Genomic DNA, 17728 nt, shown 5'->3' with positions numbered 1-17728 from the left:
GTGTGCTTTGAGTAATTTGTTACCAAAGGATTAATTTTGCATAGACCTTAGGAAATGTTTACTGGAGAACCCAGTGAGCTACAGGCAACCTTCCTGGGATGATGCAGCTGTATCCAGTGAAGGGAACACCTAGAATTCCTTCTCTTCTCTCTCCCACCAGCTAGGAGGTGCATGCTGCTATAAAAAATCAGCATTGGGTCAGGTGAGATGACCCAGCAGGTGGGGACTAGAACCTGAATTATATCTCTGGGCTCCACATGGTAGAAAAGGAGAACAGATTCTCTAGGGTTGTCCTCTGGCCTGTAGGCACTTGTGTTGATTTGTGACTCACACACATGCCACCCACCAAAACAACACAGAATGAGGCTAGGGATACGGCTCTCTGGATGGACTGTCTGCCTAGCACTTGGCAGGTGAAAGCAGGAGAATCTAACCTTTAGGACCAGGCAACGTGGCGCAGGATTTTCAGTCCTCACACAAGGGAAATAGAGACCGGCTAATTTTCTGTGAGTTTTAGGCCAACTGTGGCTTCATAGTGAAACCCAGTATAAAGATAAATAAAAAAATAAGCCTTTGGTTTACATGAGACCCTTTCTCAATAAAACAGGAAAACCTTTGCCTCCTGGCACACACCTTTAATCCTAGCAGTGGAGTGGTGGGGTAGAGTCAGGCAAATCTCTTGACTTTGAGGTCAGCTGGACAAAAAAAGATTAAAACAATACAGAACGCTGGAAAGAGGATGTTCTGACGAGGTTGGATAAAGGGGAAAGATGCAGGGGAGTTTGGGGAAAGCCTCAAAGAGGGAGGTCTTTCTTTATTGGGAACACAGATGGGCAGAGGTTCTGTGACTCTGATAATATATTGAGGAAACTCTATAAATAGAGTTTCAGGCTGGGCCTGGTGGTGAATGCCTTTAATCCCAGCATTCCGGAGCCAGAGGCAGGTGTATTGCTCTGAGTTTGAGGCCAGCCTGGTCTATAACGTGAGTCCAGGATAGCCAAGGCTGCACAGAGAAATCTGTCTCAAAAAACAAGAGAGAGAGAGAGAGAGAGAGAGAGACAGACAGACAGACAGACAGACAGACACAGACAGAGAGACAGACAGAGAAAGAGAGAGTTTCAGGCCAGCCAGTGCCAAATAGTGAGATCTTGTCTGAAGACATACCACACCTATAATCCTAGCGCTTGGAAAGTGGAGAAGCACAGGCGTTTAAAGTCCCCCTCTGCTTCATTGTGGCCTGGGTTACAAGAGCCTGACTCGAGTGCTACCCTCGCCCACAAACAGCGTATTTTAAACACTTGTCAGGGTGCACCGTGCTTCATTCTGGGGTGCTCGCTGATGACGGCTTCAAGATTAAATTGTACTGTATAAATGGATTGAGTTTCAATGTTCTCCAGACATGAAAGTGAGTTTAATCCAAGGGCAGCACTGTTGTTTCTAGAGGCAAAAATCTAAGTGTAAAAGTGCTTTCCTTCTGTGCATAATTCAGAGCCACACTCACAGTGCGTGCTTGTGAACGGGACACCCAGAACAGTGCACTGGTAGTGTTTTAGCTTTTGAAATATGGTTTATGAGGCAGAGGGTGTAGCTCAATTAGTAGAGTGCTTGGTGGCATGGACGAAGTCTTGGGTTCGATTTCCAGCGCCACGTGAATGGGGTGCAGTGGAACATGCCCCTAAATCCAGCACTTGGGAAGTGGACCCAGGAAAATCAGAAGTTCAAGACCAGCCTTGACTACATAGCCAGTTAAAAAATAGTCCAGTCTTGGCTATATGAGAACTTGTCTTCAACAACAACAAAAAAGTTTATAAATCCTGAAAATGCAGGTAAAGTTAGATCACGAGACACGGTTTCGGAAACTCCAATTCTTTGTAAAATAGAAGAGTTGAGCTATTCTTCTAGGGCTTGTTTTTTAAAGCCATTGAGAAAAACGTTGGCCGGTGCCCTTACTTCCGTGTTGCTTCACACTCCCTTTGCGCCTGCGCCATCTCCTTGGCGTCGAGGGCGGGGCCAACAGGAGTGCCTTAGAATCGCTCCAGTCCTTAACGCAGTTAGAATGCGAGGCTCGAACCTTATTGGAGCGTTATCTTGCCTTATGGCTCCAGGGCGCGTTTTACGGCATTTTACGGCTTTCCATTCACTTCGCTGTGAAGATGGCGTCGGGCAGCGGGGTAGGTGTTTGTGTGAAGAGGTTTGAGGGGGTCTGGGGTGGTTTTTCAGAGCTAGAAAGAGACAGGCTGTGAGACTTGACTGACTTCGTGACACCTCTTCGCGATCTGAGGGTCCAGGTTCCAGAACTCCCCCGTAAGGCCTTGGCGCAGGGACGGTGGGACCTCGGAAGTCTCTCGGGTTGGGGTCCCGAGTCCCCCAGACCCCTGGGTGTTCGTGAGAGACTTCTCTTTCGAAAGGTCCTGGGGCCGCCTCGGTGGCGGTTAGGCGGTTCCTTTAGTTTCTGCAGGAACAGCGACGGATCTTGAGCACTTTCTCCCCCCCCCCCAACAGACAAAAAACTTGGACTTTCGCCGAAAGTGGGACAAAGATGAATACGAGAAGCTCGCGGAGAAGAGACTCACAGAAGAGAGAGAGAAGAAGGATGGTGGGTGCTCGCTTCACGGAGGGCGAAGGGGATGGTAGACTTGAGGCGGTGGCTCGAGAAGTGCACCGGGATAGATCCCTTGCCGGTTAGCGAGCGTGTGAGGGCAAGTAGGCAAAAAGGCTGAAGCGTCGTCCCCTCCCTTTACGCGAGCTGCCCCCAGGTGTGGCCCATACTGAGGATGTGTTTTCCTTATATAGTAAATGACCCAGTCCAAATAAAACAGAAACACTCCACAAACAAGTGTGCCCAGCTGCTTGGGTCTTAGTTGATTTCCAGATGTGGTCGACTTGACAACCGATCTTAGCCGTCACACTGCATGGAAACATGGAACACGATGCTCCTGAGTGTCAGTGCCCTCTTTTGAAAGGGTAACTTCTAGCAAAACCTCAGAACACCCACCTCAGTTCAGCTAAACAACGCATAGGAAACACTGTTGTTTAAATTTGCTGGCTTGAAAGAGGAGCAAAGATCTTGAGAGTTGACATTACCATGGTGAGTCTGAGACTAGCGTGTTTCACATAGTGACTAGGCCAATTGTCTACACAATTCGAGGCTAATGAGTCTTTTCTAGCCTCTTTTAGCTGCTACATAAAGTACCTGTTATGTTCCTTCTTTGAGGAATTAAAAAAAATGAGTAGGCATCTGAATTTGGGGGATCATAATTTAAAAAAAAAGATTTATTTATTTATTATACAGTGTTTTGCTTACATTTGTGCCAGCATGCCAGAAGAGGGCACCAGGTCTTATTATAGATTGTTGTGAGCCACCATGTTGTTGCTGGGAATTGAACTCAGGGCCTTTGGAGGAGCAGCTAATGCTCATAACCTCTGAGCCATCTCTCCAATCCCCAATTCCCTCCCCCCCTTTATGGCTAAGAAACTGTAATACTCACTAGCCATCAGTGGTACATGCCTTTAATCCCAGCGCTCAGGAGGCAGCGGCAGGCAGATCTCTGTGAGTTCCAGGACAACCAGGGCCGCACAGAGAAACCCTGTCTTGAAAACAAAACAAAACAAAACAAATGAAAAACAAAACAAAACGGAAGAAACTGAGTGTTGAAGGGATCGTCTCTCTCACTCTTTCAGGAAAGCCGGTGCAGCCAGTCAAGCGGGAGCTTCTGCGGCACAGGGATTACAAGGTGGACTTGGAGTCCAAACTTGGGAAGACAATCGTTATTACCAAGACGACCCCACAGTCTGAGATGGGAGGGTAAGTAGCTTTTTGTCCGTCTGTCATACCAAGACTGCCCTAATAAACTATTTATTTTGGGCTTAGGACGTGTTGAGGAGAAACCCGGGCCTAGGGGTGAAAACCTTAGTGACCATAACTCCATTCTTTTATTTTTCTTTGCCCCCTGAAGTTTGAGGTCAAGTCAGTCCTATTTCTAGGAGGGGTTCTGTGGGGTTCTCCTATTGCTTCCTTGATACCTTCAGAAGGGCTGTATATTGTGTTGGATGACATAAGGGCTCTGAGGGTCTTAGAGGTGGAGCTGTTAACTATAGTTACTGTGCGTGAAGCCTGCGACCTGTAGAAGAGTTCCACAGCTCGGCACCCTTGGCCGCCATTCCTTCAAGTCTGTCAGGTCAGAACATATCAGGAGAATCCTACAGAGAGCAGTGAAGTCAGTTCTGCAGATTATTTAGTGAACTTGCTATTGTGATGCCTTTGTTGTATAAATGAGCAAATCAAATATTCAGTGTCATAAAGTAATACTAGCTTATAGATTCTGTGGGCAAGGAATTGAGGGCGGGTGACCTGGAGGTTCTGGATCAGGGTCTCCAGGGAAGCTGCAGTTGTGGAATTGACTAGCTTTGCATTCAGTGGGGGCTTAAATAAAGTCAGAAGATGCTCTTCCAGGCCCTCACATGCCTGTGGTTTGGAGACTGAAGTTCAACCTGTGGGCCTGTTTGTAAGGTTGTTCACAATAAAGCATAAGGTGACTGGTTTCCCCAAAGCAAGTTGTCCTCACAAAGGCAGAAGCCACGCTCTAAGATAATATGATCATGGAAATGGTATACCACCTCTTCTGACACCCGATGTTTGTCACACAGAGCACTTTGGCCCAGATTGGGAGGAGGCTACCAAGGGTAGGAAGACCAGGAAGGTCAGCTTCCTTGGAGGATAGAGAATGTTTTAAAAGACGTGATGAAAATAAAATGCCCTGAAAACGATGCCGGAAGCCAGGTGAAATAGTTCATGCCTTGAGTACCTGTACTTGAGAGGCTGAAGCAGGGGATTGCTGCAAGTTTAAGGCCTTCTTGGCTACAGGGCGAAAGAGGTCCTCTCACAAAAGGAAGAAAAATTAAAAAGAAAAAAAAAAGAAAGGCAAGGCCAGGCCTGAGGTTTTAGTTTTAGCAGGTCTGTAGTTTTAGCACTGCAGAAAGGTGGGATGAGCTTGGTCTGCTTGAGTTCCAGGCAGTACTGTCTCAATTAACAAAACACTCTTCATAGACGGCTACCTCAAAATGCAGGTTTCTTCACTGAAAACAGTAGGATCCTTAAAAACCACATTGACCCATGTGTGTCTCTTCCCATTTGTCAGCTACTACTGCAATGTCTGCGACTGTGTGGTGAAGGACTCCATCAACTTCCTGGATCACATTAATGGAAAGAAACGTAAGGCTTGGAGGTAGCTCAGGACTGCCGCTGGGCTTGGGCTTTAAAGGCCTGCTGGGGGCAAGGGCCGGGGACTGGTTTTCTTGGGCTCTGTGTGTGTGCTGATGCGTATCTATCGCTGGGCGTGTGACTGCCTGTGCACGAGCACAGAGGCCAGAGGAGGCTGGCTGATTTTGTTGGTAATCTGCCTGGTAAATGCAGTTGAAAGCTACCTGCTCATTATGTGGGACTGCTGCTTCTGAGAGCAGGTGAGGCCAACAGCTTTTAGCCATAGTTGTTATTATTGTGTAGTTTACTATGAAAAGGTCAAACAAACAAACAAACAACCCCCTCCTCCAAAAAAAAAAAAAGCCAAGCCCAGGCTTTTGGAAGGGCTGAGGATGCTGGGGTGACTGGCTGTCTTCACTGCTAACCTCACGCAGATCAGCGAAACCTGGGCATGTCTATGCGCGTGGAGCGGTCCACTCTGGATCAAGTAAAGAAACGTTTTGAAGTCAACAAGAAGAAGATGGAAGAGAAGCAGAAAGACTATGATTTTGAGGAAAGGATGAAGGAGCTCAGAGAAGAGGTGAGGCTCTCCTAAGCCTGCTCCCAGCCTTGTGTTTTCACCTTGTGAACTGAAGATGGCCCCCTTCCTCTTCTCACGCCAGTCCCCAGTTTTGTGCCTTCATTTCTGTGTACTAGGGCATTCTTGTTCAGGCCCATTAGAAATGGCTCAGAACCTGGCCATTTCTCTTTGACTTTTTAGATCAGATCTCTTGGGGGCAGTTATCCTTTCATTTGGTTTGTTTTTTAGACAGTTTTGTTTTAGACTAATTTTAGGCTCATTGCAAAATGAAGAAAGTTCAAAACTTTACATTTCCATTTTTTCCCCCAAGACAGGGTTTCTCTGTGTAGCCTTGGCTGTCCTGACTCCCTTTGTAGACCAGGCTGGCCAATCTGGCCTCGATCTCACAGCGATCCGCCTGCCTCTGTCTCCTGGGTGCTGGGATTAATTAAAGGCGTGTTTCACCTCGCCAAGCTTCCATTGCCATCTTATTCCCATGCATGCACACGTAGCTTCCCCTATACGTTTTATTCCTTTCTAAACTGTAAGAGAGATTAACTAAATACAACTAGTCCCTCGTTGGCCTATGTATCCAAGTTACAAGGTCAGAATTCTTTTCTTCCATTTATTTGCATGAATTTTGGGCCAGTTAAATAACCTCTGTGAGCCTCATTCCCTGTACTGCAGATCTTAGGGTAACATTTACACAGCACTGAGGGCAGATCTTAGCGTATGTTCCACGTCCCGGATGTTGTGTGGTTAGGACAACAAATGAACTAGGGTCTATGATTAAGAACTCCAGAGACTTACCGACTTCTTCTTATCCCTTAAAGTCTTTTCTTACAACCTTCCCCCAACTGCCATCCTGGGAATCAGTCTCAGGGCCTCGTGCATGCTGGACAAGTGCTTGATGACTGACTTTCAGTCTTTACTGTGGCTTTTATTCATGCTTAAATATGGGGAAGCATCCTGAAGCTTACATACCTCTTTCAACAACATCGGCTCTGGAGACAAGTGATTCTAACTTTCACCCCCTTACCCCACAGGAGGAAAAGGCTAAAGCATACAAGAAAGAGAAACAGAAGGAGAAGAAAAGGAGAGCCGAGGAGGACTTGACATTTGAGGAGGATGATGAGATGGCAGCTGTGATGGGTTTCTCTGGCTTTGGTTCCACCAAGAAGAGTTACTGAAGCACTAGAGCTCTTTGGCCTGACTTTGGCCTGTGCTGGACTTAACTTTGAGTGTGTGTTGAGGTGGGGGTGGGGGTGTCATTTCTTTTTTGGGTACTGGAGAAAGTCCTTCAGAGTGTTAATGGGCAGGGCGAGAGGGTGGGTGTTCGTGGTTTCCCTCTACATTGCGAGAGGGCACAGGATGTAGAGGTGATGGTGTGGCGTTATTCCTTCAGCCTCAGTATATTACCAGAGTCACGGAGCCTCTGCCCATCTGTGTCCCCAATAAAGAAAGACCTCCCGCTTAGAGGCTGCTTTCCCCAAATCCCCCTGCATCTTCCCTCTTCATCTACCCAACCTCTTGTCTGAGCATCCTCCTCTTTCCTGTGTTTGTATTGTTTTAACCTTTACTCTTGTTCAGCTTGCAACAGAAGGGTCATCTGGGTCTCCAGGGTGCAGGTGCTGGCGTGCCCTTGGCCGGCTCTTCCATCTCACCCAGCAGTTCTCTACCCACTTGTGCATGCATGTGATTTCTGCCTGGGCCAATGTGTGTGTGGGTATGTGTGCATGATATGTCACAAAGAGGGGACCTGAGCTAGAATCTCAGAGCCGTGCTGCCCTGAGGCCTAATGTTCTCGGTTTCCTTGGTGCATGTAACAGGAAATTAAATGGGATGAGTGTTTGGTGTGGCTTGTGTCTGCTGAGTTTCTAACCTTGTTTCTTCTCTTTCACTTCATTGAGGATTTCTGTTTTTGTCTTCCTTGGGAACAGGTTCTTGGAAGAATCTGTTTGATGCAAAAAAAGAAAACAGCAAAACAAAACAGCCCTCAAACCAAACAAGCTCACTCTGGGAGACCACAGTTCTCATGCACTGTTCAACATGTACGATAAATGACAGTGACGAGGCCTGTTTCACACTCGTTGGGAACATTTCCATCTTGTTTCCTGTTCCCACGTGTTCCTACACCAAGGGTTTCCACATAGAGCCTTTCTCTTTCATGTGAACCCCCCTTCCTGCCTTACAGGTTTCCTTAGTGTGAGTTTTTCCCTCTGCTGATAGGATCTGTGCCCTTGGGAGTCCGAACAAAAAACATTTAGCTCCCTGTAACTTTAGCACCCTCTGATCTTCCCAGGAGAGCTCAGGGTTAAATGAACTCTCTGCAGTTGGATGGGCACTGGGTTACTCAGTCTTGGCACTGTTGACGGTGAGCTAGGTAAGTTTTGGATTGGGCTTCGCTTGGTTGGCCCTGAACCCAGAAATCTGCCTGCCTCAGCCTCTGCAGTGCTGGGATTAAAGGTGTGTGCCTCCATGCCTGGCCAGGTCTATGTTAAGGGGTTCTATGCACTATCGCATGTTGAGCAGCATCCCTGGCCTCCACCCAGTAGGTGTCAGGAGCACTCCCATCCATTTGTGACAACTAAAAATGTCTTTGTCCACCCCCCCCATGGGTAAATAGCTCTGCCTTTGAAAAGGATTAGGAAGCACTTCCCCACTGTGGTGTAATGTGAACCACACAACATAAACTAGTTAAAAGCAAACCCCTCCCAAACATTGAGAACTGCATCACATACCGTGCCTTGACTAAGGAATTCAAGGGCTAGATGGGGATGAGGAGAGGTCATGTAAACAGGTGAAACTCCCTTTGCTGGCTCTATACTCTGAATAAAGGGTCCATTTGACAAGACTGCCACAGTGACGTTTCTTCTCTGACCCATGTAGTTCCTCACCTTATGTAGTAGCATCTGGAACAATGGATTCTACACAGCACTGTACCCCATCCTTTGGGTTTGTGTGTAGGATTTCCTTGTTGATAAGTGTGCTTTTTGCTTAATGAATTCTCATATGGGATTGGCCAGGTCTGCATAAATATGTCCATCTATATGTTGGCTCAATGCCTGGCTTGGGAATTTAAGTACAGTGTTGAGCATGTTGATGCACACCAGAAGCTGGGTGTGGTGGCGCAGGCCTTTGATCCCAGCACTCAGGAGACAGAGGCAGGAGGGTTGCCAAAAGATCACAACCCATCTGGTCTGTGTAGCAAGAATTTAGTATGAAGGAAACCTCACAGAGTTGCAGGCTAATTGTAGGTACATTCATGTGTGCTTTCATCAGCAGGACTGCTTACGCTACAAGTCCTAGAGAGATTACCACCCTTGCTGAGAGCAATCAAGGCAGGACAAGGTTTCAGTGAGAGGAGATTGTAACAGCGATCACACCTGGGAAGTCACCCATTCAAGTCAGCAATGACTATTTTCTCTCTAGTATAGTGAGATCATCTCTGCCATTTCCGTTGTAATCACCTGTTCCAGGTTCTTCGAGCCTGGGGCCTGGGAAGTGGTGAGCTGGTTAGGTTCTATGGGTGTGGTGCTAAGTGGGGACTTGGAAGGTGGAGACAGGGGGATGGAGAATTTAGAAAACAATCCCAGATAGCTCAGGAATCTCTGGAAGAGAAGTTTATAATCCAGGGAAGCTTTGTGCTTTAGTTGAATGTACCTGTTCATTTATTTACTCATTGAGTGCTTAGAAGATAAACTTAGTTTTGTTTGAGACAAAATCTTATGACCTGCCCCTCCCCTCAGTCTCCCATGTATTTTGGGATTACAGGCATGCACAACCATGCCTGTTAAAGTAATTAGCATCAAAAATTAATTAGCACCTTCTAGAGCAAGGTGTCGAGATCCACAGGTGGGGAATTTACCTTCGGATCAATCGCTCCTTAAAATACCCAGGAGCCAAGAGTGGTGATGCGTGTATTGCGTCCCATGCCTTGGGAGGCAGAGGCAACAAATCTCTGAATCTGAGGCCAATTTAGTCTACATAGTTGCAGGCCAGCCAAGCAAGGCTACATAGTGAGACCCTGTCTCAAACGGAATGAGAAATGGCCCTGGCTTCTCACAGAGCATCTCATATAGCCTGGGGCGGCCTTAGACTCACTTTTGTGTCCAAGGATGGCCTTGAATCCCGTTCTTCCACCTCCACGTCCTCTAAGGGCTGGCATAATAGACATTTTCTACCCTGTTGGCTGTAAGGATCTATCTTTAAAAAACCCTTGTGGCCCTGGGAATATAGCTCCGTTGGTGAAGTGCTTTGCCTAGCATGTACAAAATTCTAGGTTCCGTCCCTGGCAACTCCCACAAGTGGGTGTGTTGGGCACACTGTAATCTTGGCGGGTCAGAAATTCAAGGTCATGCTCAGCTATATAGCAAGTTCCAGGCCCGGGTTATATGAGACCCTGTCTATGGACAAAAGTGATTCTGGTAGTGCGCATAGCCTTCTTGAGGCTTGGATTTGATTCCAGCCCTAGAAAGGCAGAAATAGGTGTGGTTAGGAAGGTTGAGGCTGGAAGATTTTAGTTTTGAGAGCCACCCTGGGTTACAGAATGAGACCTGTCTCCAAAACAAGTCATACACAGATAAAGGAATGTTTAAAACCAGTGCATTTACGGCAGTCGTTACAATGGGGGTGAGTTAGGAATACACCACAGGAAAGCTCTCCAAGACTTAGTTTTGTTTTTGTTTGAGACAGGGTCTCATGTAGCCAACCTCTGCCTTTCACCTTCCAAATACAGTATCCAAGACAGTAACCTAAATAAAAAGAATATCCGATAAACATTCATAGCAAAACATCAAAAGTCCTATATTGTGTGTAAGTGAATCCACACTGAAATACGGTGGCTGACCGGAGAGACAGGAATTTTAAGGCAACTTAGTTGATTTCAGTGTATAAATGGCATAAGAGTTGACCAGGTATTTGGAATTATATAGTGACAGGACATTAACAAAACACATAGGGGAGTGCCACTTTAAGAAACAAAAACAAACACACACACAGATGCACAGTCCCAAGGTGTGTTTGAAATAAGAGTTAACATTTTGCAAAGCTTCCACTTCCTTGGGTGGATGAGACCGTGACTGAAAAGCTTGAGATAACGCAGTGACGAGGATGGTCGTTGGGCGAGCGCGGAGCTGGCGTGGGTTAGTGGTGCCGGTGACTGCTGCCCGACAGGAAAGCACGGAGGTTACACCCGGACTGCATTAGAAAAGCGCTCCGCGTTCCGCCAGCACAGAAGTCTGCGCAGGCGCTGTGGGTACCGGGACGTGCCCGGAACGGAATCCGATTGGTCAATATCACACACAGCTTTCTTAAGTATCTGGATGACGTATGTTTCTTTCACAGTCATGTAAATATATCCAGGAAGCAACGTCCGGGCTGGCTTTAGCTCAGCGGTTACTTCGGCAACATTTCTGTACATCTGGCTACTTGCATATCCTGTAACTGGCCGGTTCGAGACCCGCGGGCGCTCCCTAGCCCTTTTGCTGCTGCGGAACTTTGGCTACTTTTCCACGTTAAAAACAAAACAAAACAAAACACCAGAACTTCTTGAATAGATACTGAGGTCGTTGAGTCCAGAAAATAATGGGGAGAGGGCTACGGATTTAACAACAGTACTTAACTTATAAAATTAGAGTATTTAGTAGTATTTTTGTTTCAATAAGGTTTTGGGTAGTTTGTTTTGTTTGTTTTTCGGCACAGGGCTTCTTTGTAGACCAGGCTGGCCTCCAACTCAGAGATCCCGTCTGTCCCTGCCTCCGGAGTGCTGGGATTAAAGGTGCGCGCCACACCCGCGCCACACCACCAGGCTTTTATCTTTTATGTCATTTTTCTCCTTGAAATGTGGAGGGTTTTTTTTATTTAATTAAAAAAAATTTATTTTCACTTTTTATTTATGTCTATGTGATTGTGTGAAATGTATATCACATGTGGACCGTCTTGGGGTGCTGGGAACGGAATTCAGTTTTTCAATTTAATTGATTTTCTAAAATGCTCCTCCAAGTTGACCGTTCCAGATGAGTTCGAGTAAGACCTTTCCAGTGTGCAGACACAAGTTTTATTTCCAGAAAAATTTCTGATCTCCCCTCATCCCCAGACATGGTTTTTCTGTGTAGCCTTGATTGTCCTGGACTCACTTTGTAGGCCAGGGTGGCCTTGAACACACAGCGATCCACTGTGATCTCTGCCTCTGTCTCTCCAGTGCTGGGATTAAAGGCGTGCGGCACTGTGCTGGCTTTTGTTCCTCTTCTTTAATGATACGTTTTCTCCAACCTTCTGTGATTTCAGCCAACTCCGTTCTTGTCCTTTTAGTTTTTTGTCAACTTCTGAGTTGTATTTCTGGTTAAATGGTCTCCGCCCCCTCCCCCCCTTGTTTTTTCGTACACGTCATTAAGTGATATCTAAGGTTATTTAATTTAGATTGGAATATTCTACTCAAGTTTTCCTATTTTATAGTGTTTTTTTTAAAAGAAGGCGACTGATTTAAATTCTTAATTTTCCTCATGCAATGCAATGCCTGCTATTTTCTGTGCATTTTGAATGTTTTGCTTTCTTGTTTTAGCAGTTGCCAAAGAAGGTAATCAGATTTCTGAGTTTAGAGGTGCCCTCTAGTGTCCATAGAGCAGAATGCACCTATTTGGTAGGACAGATCTGATTCTGGACTGATTCTGGACTGGGAGACTTCTCTGTGTGCTTTCTTCCTTTTCACAAAATCAAGCCGTCACGGTATACACCTCCTCACAGCACCTCTTTCCTAAGGAAGGGATCGCTTCCCAGACTGCCATTTCTCGTTTCAAGCCCTTTCAGGACAATCTTTCAGCTTTCTCCGTTCGTTTCATTCGCAGGACTCAGCCCCACGGTCAGAATTTCTCCGCGGCAGTTTTTCTGATGGCCTTGCATCGTCGATAGGGCCCCTGATGCACTCTAGTCTTTCCTGTGCTGTTTTGGTCTCTGTTCTGTAGCGTGGCTCTGTAACTGTGTTTGCTGGTTCGGAAGGATATTTACCGGCCTGTTTGTAAAACTAGGTGCAAATCCTCTCTGCCTTTAACTTATGCCATCGCCGTAGGTGGGTACTTGTTTGTGAGTGCTTGCAGGTGCCTCCGGTCCTCAGAGTTACAGGCAGCAGCTGCCTAAGCTGTGTGCAGTGCTTGCTCTTAACCGTGGAGCCATTCCTCCAGCCACAACGTGCATGGTTTTATTTGCTCTCCTGAGCTTTGTTTTTAGAATGTGGCTGAAATGTGAAAGATTCGAATTCGGAAGGCCGAAGTAATTCTCTGGACACTGGGGAGCCAGCATCTTTGTTTTCATTTCACTTATTTTTTTCATTCATTAATTAAGTAATTAATTAACTTTACATCCTGACTGGAGCCTCGCTTTCCTCCTTTCCTCCCAGTCCCTCCCTCTCACTTCCCTTCTTCCCACGCCCCGCCCCCCTCCGTTTCTCCACAGAGACCACGGGAGACCGCCCATGGATATCAACCGGCCTTGGAATATTAAGTTGTAGTGGGACTGGGCACATCTTCTTCTCCTGAGGCTAGACAAGGCCTCTCAGTTAGGGGATAGAGATTTACAAGGCAGGCGACAAAGTCAGAGACAGCCCCTAACAGCTCCTGTTGCCAGGGTTCCCACATGAGGACCAAGCTGTAACATCCGCTACATTTGTGCAGAGGGCCCAGATCCATCCCATGCGTGCTCTCTGGGTAGTGGTTCCGTCTCTCTGAGGTTAGTTGACTCTCTACGTCTTCCTGTGGTATGCTTGACCTCTCTGGCTCTTTCAACCCTCCCTTCCCCTCTCCCATAAGATTCCCCGAGCTCTGCCCAATGTTTGGCTGTGGGTCTCTGTGTCTGTTTTCATCGGCTGCTGGGTGAAGCCTCTCAGATGACAGTTATGCTAGGCTCCTGACTGAAAGTATAGCAGAATATTATTGGGAGTGTCAGGGATTGGCTCGCTCTCATAACATGCAACTCAGGTTGGTCCAGTCATTAATTAGCCATTACCTTGTAAGACCCCCAGCACGGTGGTCTTAACGTGGAGACCCCCACCAAGAACCAGCGAGACCAAGGTTTCGGTTGCAACACGCAAGAGGCTTTAGAGGCTTTATTGCAGGGGGACGGGTACCCGGGCGTCTCAGTCTCTGGAGAGGCTGGCGCGCCGAGCGAGTCTTTCGGGGGCCTTTTATAGGGATTTTAGCGGGAAGCGCGGGTACAGAAGCGAGAAGCATATTACAGGGCTCTGATTGGTAAATTTAAATGAGGCGAGGTTATGGCCCGGTCATCAGATGGGCTCTAGGAACAGGGGAGTTTACCTGTTCTCTGGGCCAGGTGGCCGACCATAAATATCTTGTTTGACAAGGACAAACTGTTTCTGTTATCTCGGCATGCTTTTATCTTTCTCCTCTGGGCCCCAGGCCTCATCTTATCCCGGGAACCTATTATTCTAGTCTTGCCTTGCAAGATAGCGTTACTGCTGCTATGCTTGCTATGGCGGGTGCACAGGAGAGGGGGTCTTACAACCTCACTTTCAGCAAAATAGACAAAGTCCATTGGGCAGGCCGACTTATCTTGGCAGAAACCCACCATGCCTGGGCTGAGCGTGAATGAGCCACTGAATGAGGGATACAGGGTGGAATTCACTGGAAGCAGGTGCTCATTCATCTGTGGGTTTTCATTGTATGATTGGAAGCCAGGAACCCCAGCTTACTGGAAGTAAGATAGGAGGGTTTCTAACATCAGCCCACAACCGCAGGTGGCCATGTGCCTGGGAATTAGCAGTTATAATGGCACACATGAGTAAGAACAGTGTATGGCCTTGTTTCAGGCCCTTCAAGGGACACTCGTTGGGTTGGGGTCACAAAGGCCTTGAGATTTCCTCCAGGTAACTGGGGTTGTCTGCTGACGTTGCTTCTGCCATCTCTGACTCCTCTGTGGTCTTCCTCCTCATGGTCTGGCATCTGGAACCATGGGCTGGTGGTCACCATCCTCTCCTTCACTCAGGGATAGATTCTGAAGAGCCGTCTGGAGCGGAAGATGTACGGTTTTATGGCTTCACCAGGAACCCAGACTGGCTTGTCTGTTCCTTCTGGAAAAACACATACAAACCCTCATCCCATGGTTAAGAGGGGGACAGGACCCTTCCATGCATTGTCCATAGGATCCCACCAGTAGGCTTAATGGTAAATGGGTGATCCTGGGAAGCATTGTACCCCAATGTTTATAGGCAGGATACAGACTTTGAACTTTTTCAAACCTACTTTATTTGGGATACTTTAATGCTTATACCTCCCTTCCCCCCCACCTACCCTAGATAGGAGAGAAAAGAGGTTAATGGGAACAGGAGAAGCAGACCTTTTTAGACTCAGTTCCTTGGAGTGATTCCACTTTTTGTCCTCAGCACTCCAGCAGACCTGTTAAATAGCAAACCAGCAATTCAGCAAAGGTGACTGCGACCACAGTAGCGGGAATTGGGAGCAGTGGCTGGAACCTGGAGCCTCAAAAGTGTTCTCTGGAGCAGTTCTCTCTAGGAGCATCTTGAAGTGGAGCGATGAACAGCCAAACAATAGGAAATGATGTAGAGACCAAAAAAGCCAAAAAAAAAAAAAAAAAAAAAAAAAAAAAAGTCAAGCCCTGCTTTTGGGACTCACATATGTATATTCTCTCAGAGTCCACACTAGGATGTTTATCAGTTGGCAGAGACCATGCCCCCACAAGAGGCGGTTCCATTTCTAGTGGATAAACATCACCTGTTCTGTTTGTAGTGGAAAAACACCACACACCCTTAAGTCTGTTTTACATCCCACACTTGGGATAAAAACAAAAACGTATTTACATCTGCTACATATAAACAAGAGGCTGGGCTTTTTGGTCTTGGCATGGCCTTCCTCTGATGATGTTCCAGAAGGAGCTCTCCTTCCTTCTACTTCCTGTGTGTCTCTCTGGCTATCCTCCTGACTTCTTTTTACTCTCTATGTTTTTTTTTCCTATGTTCACTCCATGTCAACTGGTTGCTTGCTCTGACTCTTGGCCTATGGTTGACTCTATTTAATCCTGTCTCAGATTAAAGGTGAGTGCTAGGGCTGAGCTGCACTGTCATAGACATGAGAATAAGTCATAGAGGCTTTGCTTGACAAAGTTTCAGAGACCTCTGACTGTCCAGCATGATCTCCAGACATCCAGAGCAGCTGTTGAGGCTTTGCTTGACAAAGTTCCAAAGATCTCTGGCTGATCACTACTGCCCCTAAATATTATGTATGATCCAGGTGTAATGTTGTTTAGAAACCTGCTATTTCTCCTAAAATTGTTTTTTCTCTTTATTTCTCAGCCCTAAGGAAAATAATATAGAGAACATTTTTTTTTCCCACAGAGAATGTTGAAAGAGGGCATCTGGCCAAAGGCTTGAGAAAATGATAAAGTTTTTTGCTCTGACTGTGAGCACCCAAGCAGAAACTGCATGAAAGATAGTTAAGACCTACACATAACAGTACCTGTCAGGTCCCAGCCCCTGGGGAAAAATCGAATCAGGGTTCACCTGAAAGAGGGAGTGGGGATTGAAAGTAGGATACAGAGACGCAAGAAATAACAAATCAAGTCAGGACATTTCTGATCAAGATTCACTTTTTTGCTGACTAGCAGGAACATATATAGGGCAAGGTCAATAGGATCTATTCTTATCTCACTCACCCTAGCCCCTGGGCAAGAATGCAATAGCCTAAATCGCTCCCTGTAGAACTTCCTAGTTCTCTGAGTAGTTCCTTGTAAGAACTTCCTAGATCCTCTATGTGGTTCTAAGTTGAGACTTCTCTACTTCTTTCAAAGGTAAATAGTCCAAGGATAGCCTAGAACACAAGACCTCATGGTGAGATAAAGGTCAGCAACTCAAAGGTCACAGCATACAGCCTAAGCACAGGATTTCTGACATGGCAGAATTTGGCACAGGTTCCCACAAGTACCTGGCTAGACACTGTTACCTGTAGAAATGTTCCCTTAGAATCTGCTTTGAGAGCAATAGAAGGTGGTCTCGGAACATCATGCTTTATAGATATTTTACAATAGAGGACCCCTTGGCAGTTAGCCTAGGCTTGGATAGCACACTTGTTGGTTTGGGACTTGGAAGTAGGTCAAAGTTTTTTCTTTAGAGAACATTTAGCTCAAGCTATGTTGCTATGACCATCATGTAAACACATTGGCTTTAGCTCAGGGAAATTTATGATTAAACTTTCCCATATATTGCTTCAAAAATAACAATCAGGTCATACTTACCATTGGCTTGAAAACTGATTGATTTTTGTTGGTTACAGAACTTTTGTATTTCCTTGTTACTCTGTTGATTTTTGATTGACCTAAGTGATTGTAAAGATGGAAAAAAAATCATGATGTAATCTGTGATGAAAAACAATTGAAATTTATTTTAACAAAATACTGGGGTTTGCCCAAGGAGAGGAGGGCAAGCAAGTAACAGACATGAACGAGTAAGCTACAGTGAGATGGGCAACAGCAAGAGAGATAGAGAGACGGGGAACAAGAAAGTAGAAAACTAGAAAGTTGGGCAACAACAAGCAAGGAGCTAGAAAGATGGGCAACAGCAGGAAAGAAGATAGTTAGCTAGGACAGCAAGCTAGTAAGTGAGCAAAGAGGAAGGAGTCAGACAGACAGTAAGTGAGACAGAGACAGAGATAGATAGAGCCAGAAGAAAGTTTTCCTGGGCTTTAAAACCTTCAGCTTGTACGGCATATGCCTGAGTCTCTTTTCCTCCATTCCTCAACCTCTCCTCAACAACAGGTTCCTCTAGCTAGTTGTTCAAGCAATGGTTGGCTTCCATTAAGAGGCTGTTCACTTCTTGCTCAATTCTCGCTACTGTGGATCCACCTCTCTTTTCTTCTTTTTGCCGTTCCTGGAGCTGGTCTTGGGGAGTGGCACTGCACAACAACTAGGAATGGGGTTTTCCAGTAAACAATGCAATCTTGGGGTTCAGT

At 46.3% G+C, this 17728-nt stretch overlaps 1 protein-coding gene across 1 annotated transcript; it reads left to right on the top strand.

Annotated features, from left to right (window-relative positions):
* The first annotated feature begins 1950 nt into the window (after positions 1–1950).
* On the top strand, positions 1951–7253 carry ZMAT2 (zinc finger matrin-type 2). Its single transcript, XM_084778828.1, has 6 exons — positions 1951–2171; positions 2503–2596; positions 3682–3805; positions 5139–5212; positions 5635–5780; positions 6806–7253. The coding sequence occupies exons 1-6, from the start codon at positions 2154–2156 to the stop codon at positions 6947–6949; spliced, it is 600 nt and encodes a 199-aa protein (XP_084634954.1). The 5' UTR covers positions 1951–2153; the 3' UTR covers positions 6950–7253.
* The last annotated feature ends 10475 nt before the right edge of the window (positions 7254–17728 follow it).

This window comes from Acomys minous, assembly GCF_964271855.1.
Source record: "Acomys minous genome assembly, chromosome: 4".
Taxonomy (NCBI): domain Eukaryota; kingdom Metazoa; phylum Chordata; class Mammalia; order Rodentia; family Muridae; genus Acomys; species Acomys minous.
Note: the sequence above shows the minus strand (reverse complement) of the source record. Positions and strands in the feature narration are given on the sequence as shown.